General features: G+C 41.9%; 1 protein-coding gene across 1 annotated transcript in view; it reads right to left on the bottom strand.

The window, feature by feature from the left end:
• Positions 1–14,426: 14,426 nt before the first annotated feature.
• Positions 14,427–20,877, bottom strand: part of DNAH5 (dynein axonemal heavy chain 5) — a 240,303-nt gene continuing 233,852 nt past the window's right edge. The window contains exon 79 of the mRNA XM_049648271.1: positions 14,427–15,299. Coding sequence (XP_049504228.1) covers positions 15,148–15,299 — 152 coding nt within the window. The 3' untranslated portion in view covers positions 14,427–15,147. The remainder of the gene's footprint in view (positions 15,300–20,877) is intronic.

Raw genomic sequence — 20,877 nt, 5'->3', positions numbered from 1 at the left:
GAGAAAATTATCTTTCCTAGAGTTAATAAGCAACCTGTAGCTGAGACTCAGTGAGGCCAAAGGACATCTGAGAAATGAGCCATGTAGGCTCTTTGACCTTGAGTGAACCTCAAGGTCAAGGAGTAACTGATGGAGAAAACGTTTGTGTCCACGCTGAATTTCAGGGTGAGCTGATGACTAGTTCAGATTAACGCAGGGGAAATGGGACTGAATCCTGAGCACCCAGAGGAATGAACAGGAGTGCCATGAGCACTACACCATTTACTGCCTGTGTAACCTTGGCCAGTGGCAAAGTTAACTTCTGTGCACTTCCATTTTCTCTTATGTGAAAGGAAGATAATACTTTTTAACTTCATAAGGTTGTTCTGGGGATAAATGAGACGCTGTGGGTAAAACACCTGTAAGCTAACTTGGCAGAGAGAGTGGTTTTTTTTCCCATTGTCATCCCCAACTAATAAAATAAGTCTAAAATAAAATCTTTACAAATAAGGATTGATAATTCCTTGTGAATATCTGTTTTAAGAACAGTGTGTTTGTTATACCAAACATGATGCAGAGAATTCACGAGCACAATTTATGATGGAAGGAGATTTGCAATGAAAACCATTTTTGATGCTCCGATAAAGGACACGGAGGGGAACACGCCTGTCACTTAGAAGCATCACACCTAATATCACTTCCAGAGAAGTTATTAATTTAAACCAGCAAACCAAAGCTGTTGAGAGACAGAAAATGCCACAGAGCCCGTAGACCACAAGCAGGTCCCCACCCTCTTGTGGTGCGTGTCTGCTTGTCAGTGTTTTCATCTACACAAATGAGTGGGAGGCAGAGGGCAGGGGTTATCCCCTTCCGATTCTAATTGGCACTTCCATTTTCTGCAAAATAAAAGTCATTTCCAGCAAGTGTCAATTTCAAGCAAAAAGTCAATTGCTCAAGCAATTGACTAAGTGGTCCTTTCAGCAAGTCTACAGAATTTATCTAGGATGATACTATACAGAAATGCTGTTTCCAGAGAGCCCCGTAGGGCCGTACTGAGTACCTGACTAGTTTGGAGAAGCCTGGAATACACTAGAAACTCTTGGGACTCACAAGAGCTGCAGGGAATTAGGTTTCCCTGGGTTTCGAACGAGGGCATCAGACATCCACGGAGTCAACCACCTCCTGCACTACAAAAATGCTCCACTGAACATTCCGGAAGGCTTTCTGGGAAGGTGAAAGAATAGTGTGAAGTAAAACAAACAAATGTCTCTTCAGTTTCAGGTCTCTATCTCATAAAAGTAATCATTTTATAGTTTATCTGGCATTTTCTCATGGTTAGAACAGGGACAGCTTTCTTCAACAGTCATCGTTGGCATTGGTGGTACATCAGAGAGGGTTAATGGTGCCACATGGAAAAGGCAGATCTGGCCTAGACTATAGGATCCACCCCTGCTAATTAAGTGGCTTTAAGCCAGTTACCCAAACTTTTTAAGTCTTGTGTTCCTCATCTGTAAAGTAGGTGCTGACGATAATGCGTACATGACAGAATATTGATGAGTGTTAAGTAAATTAATATGGAAAAGAACTTTCTCAAAGCTTAATGTTCAGGCAAATCAGTAGGAATCTTAGTAATGCAGATTCTGACTGAGAAGATATGATTATGCATCGTAGGTATTTTAGGGCTGCTGGTGCTAGAACAATCTTTTTAGTAGTCAATCTTTACAGATGTTGTCTCAGCCTTGGCACATTGTAAATATTCAGTAAATGTTAGCTTTATTATAATGATTTTTATCCATTAAAAATTCCAAATCAAAAAACTCTGTGTGTTGGCCTTCCTTTCAGCTATGGAATGCCTCTGGCACTCTCTACTAACCCTCAGGAGCAGCAACATTCAAGAAAAGTTTGCATACAGTGAAAGTAAAATCACATCGGGGTAGTAGGCTGAATATTCTCACCCAAAGAGATCGAGTCCTAATACTGGGAACCCGTAAAGGTTACTTTATAAGGAAAAGGGTCTTTGCAGATGTGAGTAAATTTAGAATTCTGAAATGAGATTATCCTGGATTATCTGGGTGAGCCCTAAATGCCATTACAAGTGTCCTCATAAAGAGATTGGGTGGGGCTGGGGTGGGGGGGTGGATAGATTAGATGCACATACAGAGGAGAAGGTGATGTGAAGAAAGAGGCAGAGATTGGAGTGAGGTGGTCAGAAGCCACAGAGAAGCTGGCGGCCTCCAGAAGCTGGAAGAAGCAAAGGATCCTCCCCTAGAGCTCCCACAGGGCACAGCCCTGCTGACACCTGGACTTTGGACTCCTACCTCCAGAACTGTGAGAGAAGAGATTCCTTTTGTTTTAAGCCTCCAAGTTTATAATAATTTTGTTACAGCACTGGTAGGAAATGGATGCAATTGGTTGAAGATACAAGCGAAGTTGTGAATATTTCAAAAGCTAAGCATTTGACAGAGTAAATTATTTTTTCTTTGCTTAAAGAAAGGTCCTGACCATCACGAAAAGCATAAAGAGACTAAAGGCATATTAGCAATGAGATTTTATTTTAGGGAATTGGAAAAACCCTATATTCTGCACTTTCTTTTTAATGTTTATTTATCTATGCTGAGAGAGAGAGAGAGCAGGGGCAGGGGCAGAGAGAGGAGAGAGAGAATCCCAGGCAGGTCCATGCTCGGCGAGGAGCCCAATGTGGGGCTCGCTCCCACAACTGTGAGATCATGACCTGAGCCAAAATCAAGAGTCAGACACTGAGCTAATTGAGCCACCTAGGCGCCTCCCTCTATTCTGCTTTTATGTAAAATATAGAGTTTCAAAGAAAGTTATCCCTATTATAACCATGAGAAAATGCCAGATAAACTATAAAATTATCACTTTTATGAGATAGAGACCCGAAATTGAAGAGACATTTGTTTCACTTCATACTATTCTTTCACCTTCCCAGAAAGCCTTCCAGAATTTTCAGTGGGGCATTTTTGTAGTGCAGGGGGTGGTTGACTCTAAGGGCATGAGCCACCCAGTCACCCCAAGATACTTCCATTTTTAATCATTCTAAAAGACATCTGAGACAAAAATAGCTACAATTATTATGGGGCTTCTAACAGGTGTAAAGGTAAAATGGGTAACAATATGGCAGAAAGGATGGAAGGAAGGGATTGTAAGGTCCTGACCCACAAATAATACAATTTAAAAGTAGGCTGTGATAAGTAAAAATATATTTTGTAAACCCTTCTAAAAGGAAAACTGCACTCTACGCCTGTCAAAAACAGCAAGGAAGACTTTATTCAAGACTACAGCAGTAGGTGAAAGAGACTGAACTCGACTCCATTGGAACAAAGGGAAGATCTTTGAATATGGGGCTGAGCTCAGGGAAAAGTACCTGAGAGAGGTTTGTCAGTGAGCTTGGGCCATGTGTGTTTGCCAGTTGTTGCTTGTTGAGGTTCGGCTCCTCCCCTCCCACAGAGACTGGGAGACAGAGGCTCTCTACCCATCTCAAGGGTTATATTTCAAAGGGATGGCTCCCAGGTCCTTGAAAAAGACGGGTATCTCAAAGGGGCAGAGAAAAGATTTATAATTACAAGTTTTGTAAAGTAAACGCTCTTAACAAAAGGGAGGTCCAGATGCCCAGAACCAGGAAGAAACCTGTTTCATGTTTAACCAACCTGAAGGAAATGGTAAGGCCAGCTGGGAATTGGTTACCCTAGAAATCCTTCAAAGCAAGAGAGAAAAATGAATGACCTTTAACTAACAAGCCGATATTGGAGATCAAATGGGATCATAAGCAACACTCCATCCAAAAACAGGCAGAAAAAAAGGAACAAAGAAGAGATGGAATAAATAGAAAACAAGTAGTAAGATGATAGGTTTAAATCAAACCATAGCAATCATCACATGAAAAATAAGTGGTCAGTACACCCCAACTAAAACACAGACGTAATCTGATTCTATGAAAACGAAGACTGAATCAAAGAAGCCCACTTTAAAAATAAAGACACAGAGGTGCCTGGTTGAGACACAGAGGTTAAGCGTCCGACTTCGGCTCAGGTCATGATCTCACACTTTGTGGGTTTGAGCCCCGCATGGGGCTCTGTGCTGACAGCTCAGAGCCTGCAGACTGCTTGGGATTCTGGGTCTCAATGTCTCTCTGCCCCTCCCCTGCTCACACTCTGTCTCTGTCTCTCTCGAAAATAAATAAACTTAAACAAAATTTTTTTTAATCAAAAATAAAGGCAGAGATAGGTTAGAAAGAAAGAAAACAGAAGGATGGGAAAGTATACTCAATAGAAATCTGGAGTGGAAATATTAATATCAAACAAAGAAATATCAGAACAAGGAATATTCCCATAATAAAGAAAATTATTACAAAATCATGAAGGAGTATCTAAAAACAGAGTTTCAAAATCCACGGAGATATATGGTGTCATATCTGCAGCACTGGTACCATATGGGAGCTTGCTAAAACTCAAGCCCCATCTGGGCCCTACTGATTGTAATCTGCCTTTATAACAAGATCCCTATGTGATCCGAGGGCAGATTAAAATCTAAGAACACAGATAGAGGGCATTATACCACATGTCTAATAAAGAATAAACACTCGGATGTCACAACGTGTACAAATACCAAATCATTAGGTTTCCCACCTTGAATATATACAACTTTTAATTTTCAATTACTCCCCAACAAAGCTGAAAAGAGTCAAAATAGATACTCCGCCACAAACCCTCCCGTGTAAATATAAATAAGATAAGAGAATTCAATAAACCCATAAGCAACTCAGTCCCATCATTACAATCCTTTTCATTGTTTAGAAAATAATCTTGGCTTCCTGGGTTCATAGAGGAAACAGAATTCAGCAACGGAGTTTATAATAAACGTTTGAAAGTTAGAGAATAAAAGAGAGTATTGATATGAAAAATATTCTAATACCAGTTTTTAAAGGTAGTTTTTCCATCTCAATTATCTTTAGTTATGTAATTGCTCTAAGCTGTTTGAACCACAAATAGAAGGCTCCCAATTACCTTCTTGATGAGAGTTAATAGTCTGAACTCCTTTATACTTTCAAATATGGGTTCTGGCTCCCAGCTGCTTTAAGGAGAGGCCCAGCCCCTCCCCCACATACTCTGACTTTATTAGATCCTAGTGAGGCTCTGACAGCAATATTTCTTTGAAGGTCCCCAAATGACTCTACTATACAGCCAGGGTAAAGAACCTTTAACAAATTAAGGTTTAAAAAAAAAAAAAAATACACAGGAGCACCTGGGTAGCTCAATCAGTTGAGCATCACACTCTTGGTTTTGGCTCAGGTCATGATCTCATGGTTTCATGAGTTCAAGCCCCCTATCGGGCTCTGTACTGGCAGCACAGAGGCTGTTTGGGATTCTCTCTCTCTCCCTCTCTCTCTGCCCTTCCCACGCTTGCGCTGTCCCTGTCTCTCTCAAAATAAATAAGCAAAACTTTTAAAAAATAAAGCAAAATAAAAATACACAAAAGTAGTAACTTTGATTGCGATCCAATATCTGTTGTTTATTTTTCTTCTCCCTTTTGTCACTTCATATAGATGGTCACTGGTTGCTGAATGAAATAAATCATCTGTCTCATTAGTCCGGACAAGCACGAAGAAAGAGCAGCGTCGTCTGACAACCACAGTGTGAGAAGCAGCATCAGACAGCAGCATTAAATGGCATCTTAGTATACATACTTAGTACATTTAGGACACGCTATGCAGAGAGAGACTGCAGAGGTTCCAAAGCTCTACTGTGGAAGTGACTTACAAACACACAGCAAAACAATCAAGATGAAAGAAACCCCAAGAAATCAGTTCTCTTTTAAATTGAAAACAAGCAGGAAATGGCACTGATGGAGCTAAAGCTGGACTTAATGGTTTACAGTGGAAGATGGCACCCGCTGACCCTCAGGGTCACCTCCTCACAATGCCCTCAGGCCGGCTGACGGCAGCCCACCCCTCTGCTCCTTCCATGACTTGACCTGTAACAGGTAAGGAAGAGCAACTCCCCTTGGCTGAGCAGTCCTGTCCTAGGCACTCTCTGGTTGTCTGTCACTATTGTCCTTCACAATAGCCTCACGTGGAAGATTCTGTATCCATTTTGCAGATGAGGAAACGCCTCAGAAATGCTAATCGACTCTGCCAAATGTATCCAGCTAGTAAGTAGCAGATTCAGGGGTTGACCCCATCTGTGGGCCCCAAATACTCCTCTTTCTCTGGTCACCCTGGATCTCGCAGGCATCCACAGTGCTCCAGAAAGAGTGTGCCCAGGCAGCCAGCTATCTCAGAGAGAAAGGAGTTTTCCAGGCAGGACCTCCAGAGACTAGAGTTAGTCACACTCCTATTCCTACGGTTCCCCAGATGATGATAGCCACCACCAGGTGATTTGAGCTGGGCAAATAGACGGTAAAGGTGGGAAAACTAGAACCTTCCACTTAGTGGGGCTGGAAGTAAGGGCTTGGTATGGGGGCATGAGTTGGCGGGGGGGGGGGGGGGGGGGTTATCAGCATCCTCACTTAGAATCTCTGACTAGGGGTGCCTGGGTGGCTCAGTCGGTTAAGTGTCCAACTTGGCTCAGGTCATGATCTCACGGTCCACGGTCCGTGAGTTCGAGCCCCACGTCAAGCTCTGTGCTGACAGCTCAGAGCCTGGAGCCTGCTTCAGATGCTATGTCTCCCTCTCTCTGCCCCTCCCCTGCTCATACTCTGTCTCTCTCTGTCTCAAAAATAAATAAAAACATTAAAAAAAATTAAAAAAAAAAAAAAGAATCTCTGACTCCTTCCCATGAATGTTTTGTTACAGAGTAGGTTCTGTGCCTGTGCCTCGTGACTAGTGTCATGATTATGCATAAAGATGCTCATAGTTAACAGAGCCTTTAGTGAGCTGATCAGAGCCCAAATAATATGACCAAATGGAGTGATTAATGAGGCCGGAGATTCCAGGTTTGCAACTATCGTCCTGGGGTGCCATTTGGTTTGGACATTCCTGAACTTCTCATTTTAGAACAAAATAATAGTAATAATAATTCTATTGAAATAGGCCAGGGTAGGTTTGAACCTCCAGCTTCTGTCATGGGTGGTCTCATGGGTGAGATGCAGAGTTATCCTTTTAACATGGGGTTGAATTTGAAAGACAACCTGTAATATCAATGGGCCCCACATTATAAAGATGCTTCCGTAAAAACTTTGGCTGTGTTTCTGGAAGGGCAGGAGAATAGTCCAGGCCAGTGAAGCATTGCATGCAAAGGTCTCTTTAAGTCTAGATCTCTACCTATATGCAAGTGTTCCTCCAAGGGCATCTCATCTTGTCATCAGCAGTTCAAGCTGCTGAGAGCCAAGGCTATAACTAAAGGTGACAACAAGGTGGAGGAAAGAGTCTTTACGCAGAGACACAATCTGAGGGTTTCACAACTTGGCAAAGGTTTGTCCCAGTCTATGGAAGACTGTAAACCATCTTGGGATTTATATTAGAGGCTGCAGATCCTGTAAGGCCAAGATTCCCCACAAGGGCTTCCCTGAAGCAGAGACTGTGTGCCAGGGACCCTATCCCAGTAGAATCATGAGGACGTCACTGCCACAAAACACAGACCCACACCATCGGCGACAGTGTAACAAGGCTCTGTCTGGTGTCATCTTTCCCCGGAAGATCATTATAAATCATTATAAATTAGGAAGAGGCTGGCATGAAATTGTATTGCTAAAGATCTACTTAACTCCCAGATGATTCCTCATTCCCTTTTACGGTTCATCTAAAGACCCACTCATATGATATAAAAGAGGGATATCAACTTTCCTGAAATCAGCTAGTTGATTTTCATTCAGGGACAAGACGTTGATTTTAGAACATTTCATATTTGTTCTATGTGCTCTACATAATACACATTTATATAAGTAATAGTATACTCCCACCTAAAAGCGAACGTGATAGTGTTAGCAGTGTTCAAAATAATTAAATGTGCAATGATTCTATACCTCTAACATCAACTTCAAAAAAAGTTGTCTCACTATTTTATCTATAAAATAGATTTATTTTAAATCCCAGATTTATCTATAAATTTCCCTTCCTTACCTGGTATCAATATGGGGTCAAATAATGTGCTCTGTTTTTTCCACTGAAGACCGTTAGTAGACGTTTAGCCTGGGGAAAACAGATTAGGAAAACAAACAACAAACACATAAAAATAAGTTAAGTAGGTGAAAGCAAACTGGACATTCTCATTACTGATAGCTCCAAATATGTACAATCTCCTGTTTTCTAGCACAATCAAAATACCCAGAAGAAGGGGCGCCTGGGTGGTTCAGTCGGTTAAGCGTCCGACTTCGGTTCAGGTCATGATCTCATGGTTTGTGAGTTCGAGCCCCGCATCGGGCTCTCTGCTGTCAGCATGGAGCCCACTTCAGAACCCGTGTCCCCCTCTCTCTCTGCCTCTCCACACTCGTGAGAGCGCTCTCTCTCAAAAATAAATAAAAACATTAAAAAAAACTAGAAAAAGATTTTTGTTTTCCAAGAATATGATTCAGCTTACAATGACCATCTTTTATAAAGTTCCTCATTTGCACTCCTAATAAATCTTCGAGATCAGAGGTATAATGCATCAGGGGATATAAGACATGAACAATAGCAACTTATTATGTTCCTGAGACACTAAAAACATTTTCCCTATTCACTAGAATAGCAAAAAAAGTTTCACTGGGACCATGCAAATGATCACTTTTCAAATGATAAAACACTAAAATGTTTTACAAGCTCTTTTTCTACGGGTCCCCAGGGATTTGCTTTAAGTATTTGCATAAATAACTTATAAATGGATACATCAGAGTGGACTGAGTGGAGCAAGGACAGCCTCCACAGAGTGTATCTTAAACTGCACCCACCGTAAAGGGCAGCGCTCACCGTCAGCGAGAGGACAGGTGTTGCTTCATAATCCTGAACAAGTCTCCCCATTCGGTGACTTTCCAGGTCGTCTCTTGCGTGTCCTTCAGCACGTGTAATCTGTCCGCCTTCTCAAGGACTCGTGAACACCGTATGTGACCTTCTTAAAACTGACTCCTGCACAAAGTAGTGGGGAAAGCTCAACTGGCACGCCAGGCAACTCTGTGATTGCATTTGACACGAATGTTATGCATAGCAGCCTGAGGGAAGAAGATACATGACGAGAGATACTAACAGGAACCATAAAACCTTACCAGAGCAGGGGCAGAGCACTGTGCCACACAGCATGTCTTGGCTTCGTCCACGTGACACACAGCAACGAGAAATACAACGTAATAGCACAATGAAACGCGGTATTCGGCGTTCAAATCAAAGAAGGAACAAGGCACCCAATCTTGGCCCTGTACGTGCCCATTATACACTCAAACCTGGAAACAACTCAGCTTGCCTACAAATCCAGAGCCCTGCGAAACTAAATGGAGTCCTATGGAAGCCACACAAGTTGGCTAACAGTGTATCCACTATACTCTTGGTTTTGGGGGTAGATTCCCGTGACTCATAGCTCACATACAATACCCAGTGCTCATCCCAAAAGGTGCCCTCCTCAATGCCCCTCACCCACCCTCCCCTCCCTCCCACCACCCATCAACCCTCAGTTTGTTCTTAGTTCTTTATTTTTATTTTTTATTTTTTCAATATATGAAGTTTATTGTCAAATTGGTTTCCATACAACACCCAGTGCTCATCCCAAAAGGTGCCCTCCTCAATACCCATCACCCACCCTCCCCTCCCTCCTACCCCCCATCAACCCTCAGTTTGTTCTCAGTTTTTAAGAGTCTCTTATGGTTTGGCTCCCTCCCTCTCTGTAACTATTTTTTCCCCTTCCCTTACCCCATGGTCTTCTGTTCAGTTTCTCAAGTTCCACATATGAATGAGAACATATGATATCTGTCTTTCTCTGACTTATTTCAGTTAGCACAATACCTTCCAGTTCCATCCACGTTGCTGCAAAGGACAGGATTTCATTCTTTCTCATTGCAAGTAGTATTCCATTGTATATATAAACTGCATCCAGTTTATCCATTCATCAGTTGATGGACATTTAGGCTCTTTCCATAATTTGGCTATTGTTGAAAGCGCTTCTATAAACATTGGGGTACAAGCGTAAGGCACTGAAATTATAATATTAGATCGTAACACTGTGGCATTTTGTAATAAAAACTTGAATCCAGGGGATAAAAAAGCTGGGTTTTTTTTAATTATTATTTTAGAGAGAAAGAGAAAGCAGGAGGTGGGGGGAGGGGCAGAGGGAGACAGAGAGAGAATCGTAAGCAGGTTCCACGCTCAGTGCAGAGCCTGATGAGGGGCTCTATTCCACGACCCTGAGATCACAACCTGAGCCAAAATCAAGAGTCATACACTCAATTGACTGGGCCTCCCAGGTGCCCCCAAAAAGCTATTTTTTAAAGGCTCATTTACTAATTCATTGTCTCGATCTCCAGAACAACTGCTAATAATCACATTGTAACAATGTCTGAGGAAAAGAAACCTGACCCTCCTTCTTATCCACCATCCCACCCCGCTCAGGATACTTCTTCCCACTCTCAGCTTCCTTCCCTCCCACCGAATCTCTACATTCTAATTTCTTCTCTTCCAAATGAAAGAGTAGGATCCAACCCACAAGTGCTATCTGGCTGGCTGCTCTGCGGTACAACTTTTCCAGGCAGAAGAACAGAACCAGAAAAGCCCCTGGGGTGCAGACTGGCCCGGCAACATGTTCTGCTCTAGCATCGATCAGGTTCTTTGTCTCAAATGTAACACAGAATTAGACTCACCATTTTAAGATATGTAAGAACATGTTTGTGGATTCGGGGTCTGAGCCAAGCTCATCTCTGATTCTAAAGCTGACCTTGAATTCTCTCCTGTTTCGTTGTGGACGTATGTGTGGATGCTCAACATCTCATGTTGGATACCACAGAGGTCAGTCAATTGAGCAGAATGCATAAACTTTGAAAATTACTACAATGAAACACTACAAAAATTACAAGCCAGAACTACAAGATTTCCTCATGTTTTCATCACCTACTGATTTGTTTATTGGTCTTCCAAAGCATTTGCCCGATCTGGAGGACCATATTGTGAATATAAGGGTACCATTCGTTTACCCGTAAGAGGCATTATTTTGATGTGTTGCTGGGGGCTACTCATCAACAATCATCAGCTGCACAATATAATTTTTAAAAATCACCCTGAGTACTTGCTTGAGAAATGTATTTAAAATGTAAAAGTAGTTATGGACCTCACTGGGGCCAGACATGGGGGAAAAAAATGTTGCAGATTTAGGGGTGGGGAGGGGAAACAATGTCTTCAAGAGAAAACTGCTCATGTATATATATTTTATTTTTTTATCGCTACTAAAGATTCTTTTGCTGCAACAAATCTGTAAACTACGTTATCAGTATACATTAACGTATCTAAATTTTTATAATTCTACACTCTGGAACAGAAATTAGCACTGGAAAAGATATTGCTGACACTGTGCATTTTGTCTACACTGGGGAATCCTGCAAGCTACTTAACTATAACATTTGTGGTTTTCTCGTCCTGTCTCCTAATGTTGAATTCTTTACAAGACTTTTCCATCACAAATAGCATTTAACACCAAGAAGTCCTTCGCACTCCAGTGACTTAGAAACACGACTTCCATCAGTCACTACTCTGTGGCTGGCAACAGTCAAACAAGACTTGAAATTTCATTTAGAGAGCAGCCCTCCTCAGCTCTCCACTCCAGGCTGGGTTTTCTGTCATCCTCCCTTCCGGCACTGTGCTCATCTCCTCTCGTTAGGGAGCAAGAGAGGAGTCCCCAGCACTTGCAGGTCTGAGATGTTCTCCCCCTTCTGCAGATCTAAGTTTAGATGTCACCTCCCCAGAGCTGCCCTTTCTCGTGGCCCCATCAAATTAGGTCTCTGCAGGGAAAGAGCAACCATGGTAGAGAGGCGGCTCAAGAATGCCCGGGCTGTGGCTTTGCCATGTCCCCTGATGGGGACGTGGCCTCGTTGATGCTGAATTGGTTCCACGCTTGCCAACATTTCCTTAAAGAGAAGCTCAGAGAAGCCAGAGGTAAGGGGGATGGTGACGTAAGCAGCACGCGTAACAGGACAGTTCCAATGTGGCAAAGTGTTCTCTTTTGCTCCATCCTGGAAGGACCTTACTTGCACAGAGGGAGTCACCGGCAGCTGCAAACCTCAGGAGAACCAGAGGACCATGAAACTCCAGACAGCGGCTACTTCGGCTCAGGGGAGCTCCTTGCTGCTGTTACATTTTGTGTCCTCAGTCAAAAATAAATGGGGACGCTGCAGTGCGGCTTCTGCCTGCTAATCCACGACACCTGAAGAGCCGCGGTCCCTCCCGCTCCTCTCACTCATAACATCCGGCATTTCCCTTCATAGTGCTAAACTCCCAATCTTCATACCTTCTTCTCTGTCCCTCACACACGTGTCGTATTATACAATCATACACTGAGATCATATGAAGTTACGGACCTGAATAATCACCTATTTTCTGTGTCTGGTCTTCTTGCGTGAAGTCCACGAAATCAGGGAATGTGACCATTTTTTCCCCACCATCATCCCCCCACTGCATGCACCAGAGTGCCTGACAACCTAGTTATCAGACACACTTAAGAAAATTTTTTCTAATTTTTTATACTTTTTAAAGTTTAATTTTTTTTTTATTTTTGAGAGAGAGAGACAGAGTGTGTATGTGCGTGCGTGTGTGTGTGTGTGTGTGTGTGTTCAAGTGGGTGAGGGGCAGAGAGAGGAGAGACAGAGGATCTGAAGCAGGCTCTGCGCTGACAGCAGAGAGTCTGATGTGGGGCTCGAACTCACGAACCGTGAGATCATGACCTGAGCCGAAGTTGGATTCTCTACCAACTGAGCCACCCAAGCGCCCCAAGAAATTTTGTAAATAAATCAATATTGAGATGATGAAAACGACTACTCTAGCACTCTGCAATGGCAGCAAGACACTCGCTGTGCTTTCTGCTCATGCAAGAAGTCGGCGACTCTCTCCATCACCTGGAAGACCCGGTGGGGTGGTCCTCCCTTCACCCGGATTCAGCAGACGCCAAGAACCCTTCGGTGGGTGGGAGATGATGGAGGTGGACCAGAAAGGGGCTTCGTTGCTCCTCAACTGCTTCGGCGACATACCTTGTCGAATCAGTCCCTAGAAATTTCGAGTTGTGTTCACAGTGTCCTTTTCTACTCTGGGTCTCAAAGGCTTGTACGTACACACCTACAGGGTGTATCACAAAATTAGATGAATTACACATTTTCAAGTCACTTGGTAAGAAAGCTGGTTTTGAAAGCTTATTTCTGGATACTCAGTGGCTCTTGCCCCCTTGTAAGAAACAGCCATTACAATTCAGACACCCATTAACAGCTTTCTCTTAACTCACATCATTTCTACATTTCCATTATTTGTTCTTCAAAATAAAATGATTGTTTCACCACAATTCGCACAATCAACTCGTATGTATTAATTCAGACCAAAAGACGCTGTTCAAATGAAAACGGTATCGTCCAGGATGGGTGGGTGTCGCCTGAACCCCTCGGGCCCAGCTCTGACCATAGTTAGCATAAGATGATTCTTGTCACAGAGCCAGGCCTCGTGAGAGGGACACACACCGGTCTCCTCGAAACCCTTTACCACCAGAAACGTGAAGTTAGGCGGACCTGAAGTCAACCAAGCGTTTGTAGACCACAATTCTAATTTAATACTGACCAAGTTTTCTAGTCAATAAGTTATAGATGAGGCAGTTCCTCCTTTATAACCAGGATTTAAAAATAGAAATATATGAACAATTCCTCAGGTAGCATTTTCTTCATTAATAAAAGCCCATGTGGCATCCACACACACCGCCTGACTTCTGTCTTTTGTCTGTTTCTTTTTCCAATCATTATACCTTTTCGAGTCAACCTGATATTTTCCTAGCTGTATCTTCCACTTCAGAGTACATGTTTACCATTTGCCTGCTAAGAAACCTTCTATCCTGTTTTTCACAGCGGCCTCACACCCCCTAACTTCCTTACGCATAGGCTTATTATTGAACATGTAGGGCGTTTCCACTGTTTTCTGTTATTAAATACATTTTGATATGTAATCTATTTCAGTCTTTTAAATTGTTTTCTTGGTATAGGTTTCCAGGAGAGAAAATACGGATCAAAGCCTGTGAACATTTTTATGGTTCTTTCTGTGCTTGGTTATTTAATTGTTTTACAAAAAGGATGAGTTGGTTTACATCACTCTAGGAATCTCTGAGTGCATCACGTTTACAAAGACCCCACCACGATTCACTTTCAGCTTTAATTTTTTTATTATAACAAGTATCAGTTAGTATCTCATTATTAATTATCAGCGGAGTTGAACATTATACATTCATTCAATAGGATTACATGAATTGTCTACTCTATTCACATTCTTTTTTTTTAATTTTTTAATGTTTATTTTTGAGAAAGAGAGAGAGAGAGAGAGAGAGAGAGAGAGAGAGACAGAGTACAAGTGGGGGAAGGGCAGAGAGAGGGAGACACAGAATGCGAAGCTGGCTCCAGGCTCCAGGCTGTCAGCACAGAGCCTGATGTGGGGCTCGTACTCACAGACTGTGATATCACAACCTGAGCAGAAGTCAGATGCATAACCGACTGAGCCACCCAGGCGCCCCTCTATTCACATTCTTAATCCATCCTTCTATTTCCTTCCATTTTTAAAAAGGTCTTTCCAATTGGCTCTTGGAGCCATGAAAACAAATCTCTTAACCTGATGCAAAAGTGAAAGGCCCTGGAAGCAAAGTCAGCACAAACCTAGTGATACCTTGGAACCACATTAGCAGAAGAAGAATCCCTTCATTTCAAGGAAATGTCTGCTTGACCTACTGAGGCTTTAGAGCTGAATGTATTACTGTGGATTTGAGGGCTGCACGTCATTGGGAAGTTGTAAATTTTGCTTTTCAATCACCAAATAACTCTTCAACAAACACAGCGATTGGTCATTAAGGATGAAGCAGGTAACACGTAATTAAGCATCCAACTAATGAGCAGGGAAAACCTAACCAGCTCATGAACTACATGATCAACCTGATTTAAAAACTGTCCAGCACTCACAGAAAAGTAAAGGTTAGGATAATTCGGATCCTGCATTTTCTGAAGTATTGGTGGGGGGCACACCCCACGTTACTTGACATCACAGAGCAGGGCAACCCCACGGAGCACCCAGTGTTCAGGGACCTGGGCCGTCCTGAGGTCCACAGCGGCGATGTAGTTCAAGTCCGTTCGGACTGGCTTCTTGTAAATGGGACAGGAATAAAACCGAGGATCTCTTAAAGCTACAAAAAATTTCATAAAAACAAAAACAAAAACAAAACTTGGTGAATTTTTAATTTAAGCAGCCCAAACAGCACAGAGCCAAATTTGCACATTCTACAGATCATTCCAAAGGAATGAGAGCAATTCTTTCCGAGGTCAGTCAACCCCTAGATGTGAAGCAGACACAACTGCCGGTCTCCCGCAGGCATGACAAACACCCAGGTGTCTTCAGGTACCCTGCTGGCCCTTTGTCCCATGTCCTTGAAAGCAACACCTGCCTGCTCGCTATGGCCACGAACCTTCAATTGCTTCCTTCCCACCTGTCAATTCACCATGCCCCCTCCACCCTTTCTCCTTTATTTTCCAACAAATCTTGTGCATGCACACTCTCTCCATTTTCCCTTCATGGCTTGCCTTTGGCACGAGGCACCTGCCACCTTTAATCAATGTCCAGCACCAATGCTCACTAGGGTTTCACTATATTATGATTATTATTTCAAAATCCTGCCTTCAACGCTCTGTGCCACAGTCTAAACTACACATGAAATCACAGGACAGAGGATGTTCCCCACCCCTATCACGGGCTGGGGATTATCCACGGGTGCAGAGGAACAGAAGTGGCTGAGAAGCAGAGCTGTGATACAGTTCAGCTCCGTGAGATGCAATCTATCCTTTTGGGGTAGAGGAACACATGGAGTTTTCAAAACTACATATGCAAGGAAAGGCAACCTACATATGTCCACCTTGCAAAGATCCTTTCTAATGCATTCATCCCTAAGCAAAGGCTCACTCTCTCCGGTCTTGGACACCCCATGATCAGGGACAGATCCCGGTCTTGTGGGTCCTTATACTTACACAGTGGAGGGGGAGAGGCACAGGGCTTTAAGACAGCGTAACGTAAAAATACTAAATTAGGCTTTGGAAGAAGCCTCTGCATTGAGTAGCCTTGAAATTCAAGTGCATCAGCTCCTTGTTAAATCTACACTGCTCGCGTAGTTTATCTGCACATCTCAAAACATCCATCTCAGGAAGCAGTACATCATTTCCTCTTCTTTTCTAGATTATAAATTGTTTCAGCACAAACACTTTGTCTGCACCCATCCTTGTACTCCTCTGGAAGGCCAGTATTATAAATGACCCTCATAGAAGCATTGAGATGAAAACACATTTAACTAAGAGGATAACTTTGCTTTGGTGAATTCGTGTGACACACGTGGGCACTGAAACATGGCAAAAGCAACTCTCTACATGCAATGTTAACGTACCGAAGTCACTGAATTTATTTCCCAAAACGAACTTGCTCAATAATTTATCTTTTTCTAACAAATTACAAAAGCAAGCCACTACCTGAAATTAAGATCTTATTTTTTGACCCAATAAAATATTCAACCTGTTATGCCGTGTGTGTGTGTGTGTGTGTGTGTGTTTTAATTTTTTTTTAATGTTTATTCATTTTTGAGACAGGGAAAGAGAGACAGGGCATGAGTGGGGTAGGGGCAGAGACAGAGGGAGACACAGGATCCAAAGCAGGCTCCAGGCTCCAAGCTGTCAGCACAGAGCACTGCGCGGGGCTTGAACTCACTGCAAGATCATGACCTGGGCTGAAGCTGGATGCTTAACTGACTGAGCCACCCAGGTGCCTCTAGGCCATGTGTTTTGATACCTCCACTATAATTAATTTTATTGGGAGAAGTTAAACACTTGAATACGATAGTATTATACATAAGTTTCAATATAAAGTAGGCATTCTAAAGCAGTGATTCTTAACCAAGGATTATTTTACTCTCGGGGGACATTTGTGAACATCTGGAGACACTTTTGGTTATCACAACTGTGGGGCTGATACTGGCATCTAGTGGTAGAGACCAGAGATGCTGCCAGCACCCTATAATGCGCGGGACCACCCTTCCCGACAAAGGGCATCTTGACCAGAAATGTCAATAATGCCAAGGCCGAGGAACCCTGTTCTAAAACAAACTCATAGACATTTGACAGTAATTTAAAACTACGTGTTTGCTTAATCCCATGAAATTTATCATTAGAAACAAGCTACATTAATGTAACGCCTAATTTTGTAACACCTACCTTTTAAGTCTAGGCGTTATTTTTTTAATTATCATGAGAATATCATTAGTATAGAATGATTAGTAGAACTAATATATATAATTAGTAGGCAAATATATGAAAAATTCTGATGAAATAAGTGAATGACAGTGAAGTCATGGAGTGTAGTTAATACCAATAATACCGATGGAGAGATTTAAATCCTTTAATCCTGGGATCTGTAAATGTGGAATAAATGTTAAGTATCGTTCTTCTTGATGCAAATTTGACTAACATCATAAATCCTGAAGTAACTAACCCATTGAAGTCTCGCATTTGTACCAAATGATAATTATAATACTTACACCTGGGGAAGTGTTTGACTACTTGGATTTTAGTCCCAAAAGAAAAGAAAGATTGGGAAAAAATAGCATTCTTTTCAATAAGGTGAAAAACAATTCTCTGATCTATTTATCCAATCTTATTTATTTTTAATTGCTTCAGAACCGATGGTGTCCATGCCTAGTCACAGTATGTAGCAAACTTCTTCAGCAGGATGAGAAACCACCAAAAATATAATTTCATAGTCAAAGTGCTGACAGACACTACATAACCACATAAATGGAGGATTCAAAACCATTAGCCCTAGTTAGACAAATAACTTAGAAGACAAAAAATACACATGCTAGGTAGGCAGAACAAATCAGCTAAATGTGTTTAAAGCCTCAGGGTTCCCGAAGGAGGAGTAAAGAAAAGAGGCTGTCTAAATTGGTGAGCTCTATGCTTTAAGATCCAAAGGGTTTTAAAAAGACACCTTGAGGGAGTGTTATTTTCTGACTATGTCACTTCCTTCTCTAGCCTACATTTTTCATCCAAATGCTAGTATACCATTATACCATGTTTCTTCTAATATCTAAAACAACCAAGTCACATAGAGATTCCCTAGACCACCTTTAAATCATTCCTTTATTCAACTCCTCTTCGCAAATAACATTTAAGTGATTAAATAGTGCACTCAATGTATTTCTTTTCATCCCACAACAAACATGTGAGTTAACATATTAATAACGGTAGTCATAGCAAAATTATTTATTGTATGATAACTATGTGCTAGACGTTGGTTTAATGCTCTTAACAAACTTATGGGACAGGTACCATTATTAAATCCATTTTGCAGATGAGAAAACTGGAACATAACTAGGTGAGCCATCCGTCCAAGGTTACAAAGCTGTAGGTGATAGGGTAAGAATCAAACCTGGCCCGAATGGCTCAAGAGCCTAGGCCCTTAATCTCAGCAATAGTGGGGATCAATATGTGTGTGTGTCTACTTCTTTGTCTTTGCAGGAAGGTGTGAAAATGAATCAGAGATAACTAGATACGTGACTTCAATATACGGTATCTTTGAGACTCCTCCAAAGCCACATGACTAATTACCAGGGTAATAAAACCAGAAATGCAATGCAAATATGCAGGCTATCTTTTATCTGAGAAGCTGTGCCCATCCCTCTGGCAGGGGAGGTGACCACCTTTAGCCTGCAGCATGCAGGGAGGGAGGCACAGGGAGTGAGAGCTCCCACCCAAATGGGCAGTGACTTTTTCTCTGTCTACTTCACCATGTACCTGAGAAAAATAAACTTATGACTTCAAAATGTAAAGAAGCTGTCCTCATTTAATGTTTCTTTATTGAAAGAGAGAGAGAGAGAGAGAGAGAAAGAGAGAGAGAATTCCAAGCAGGCTCCATGCTGACAGCATGGACATGGGACTCAATCTCACAAACCATGAGATTATGACCTGAGCCGGAATTAAGAGTTGGGACACTTAACCGACTGAGCCACCCAGGCACCCTTTAATTTAGCCTTCATTTTGAAGCTTCATCCCTGACAACACAGAGACTCCCTAAATGCATAGTCTGAAGTAGAACATCAACCACAGAAATTGCCAGAGGATTGCATTCATCCCACAACAAACAAACATGATTCTGACATCAGCTTTGGTAGCTGGGAATCACAGGCAAATTACATACATCTCTACACCTTAATTTCCCCATCTGCAAATTAGGCATGATATACCTTACAGACTTGTAAAGATTATGTTAGTTAATATATGAGAACAACTGGCATAGTATAATGTCCGGAATGCAGTAGGCACCCAAGATGTGTTAGGTTTCTCCTCTCTTTCCACACACACACATGCGTGCACACACACACTCATGCACACATATACGTGTATTCTTATCTTTTCACTGAAACAAATTTCCCAGACTCATCTTCCTCATGACGTTAACTGAGTCCCAAGTTTACACACAGAAGGTGGATCAAATGCATGGGGTTCAAGAGTCAGGAGGTCTCCACCTCCCGGTAACCCCATGGAGCTATTCCCACCCCCAGCCCCATATCTGCACACTGTTGGATCAGGATGGGTCACAAGGTATTCTTAGAAACACTTTTCACTTTTTTCCTCATTATCTGCGGACACCTAGGGTGTCCTCACCTAGGGTGAGATCCTTCTCACCCTACTGGCCAAAGGTACATTTCTTTCCCCATGTCTGCCTCTTTTCAACTTCCTTTGAGGGCAAAGGAGCCTGAGTGGATGTGGGAAGCTTTGCCCTTCTGGTGAATTTCACACTTTTTGGGTGACTTTCTCATGATGTCCTAATAAGAAACACGAATAAAATAAGCATTTGGGGACACATCGCTCAACTTATAAAGTCAAAATAAATACCTAGACTTCTTTCTAAAACAAACCAGTCTTGTATGGAAAATTCAATGATGAATTATTTAAACTGAAAATTGCCCTTCATGTTAACATGGAACCAATTTATTACAAGAATTTTAACTTTAAATCACTGTATTTTTGGAGTGTCCTTTGGTCTTTAGTGATGCTACACCTCTTTATCTCAATTGGAGCCTTATTCAGTTATCAAAATTAAATGAAAATTAGATTTATAATATGAAAATAGCAATGGAATTTTAGCTTTTCATCGCTAAAAAACACTTCTCTGGCAACAAAGCTATTTGGCAAAACACTCCTGCACCAACTCCTATTGAAACCAAAAAAAAAAAAAAAAAAGAATGAAAGTTTTTCTCTTTTTTTTTTTTAGCACTTTTAAGTTAGTCACTTTTTCCTTGCTTTTTATTTTCTCTCTTAACCTGCTGCTAATGAACCTCACCGCTGACTAATTCCCAGCAGGGTGAGTACAATCCTTCTATAAAAATGTGTTCTTAAATAATAAAGAAGTGCCTGTATTATAAAATTATTTTATTAATACCCTGCTGAGATGTTCAAAGTCATGTTGCAATGGGCTTTCACCGCTTAGTCACAAGATACATAAAAGTAACACCTGACTGAACGTGAGGAAGATTCTTCTTTTACTTTCTGCGGGAAATGTTTTTGCAACTGGTTGACTAGATCCAGTGATGCGATAAAGCAAGTTTTCTAAAATATTAATTTTGGGTAAAAGAACACGTACTGATTATTTCTCTAAACTAACCATGGCCCCAGGTCTTGACACAACCCAATAAATACGAAGCCGCAGGCAGTGCTCTTGTCCGGGCT

This window comes from Panthera uncia (genome assembly GCF_023721935.1).
Source record: "Panthera uncia isolate 11264 chromosome A1 unlocalized genomic scaffold, Puncia_PCG_1.0 HiC_scaffold_17, whole genome shotgun sequence".
NCBI lineage: Eukaryota > Metazoa > Chordata > Mammalia > Carnivora > Felidae > Panthera > Panthera uncia.
This window is presented reverse-complemented; position numbering and strand designations above follow the sequence as displayed.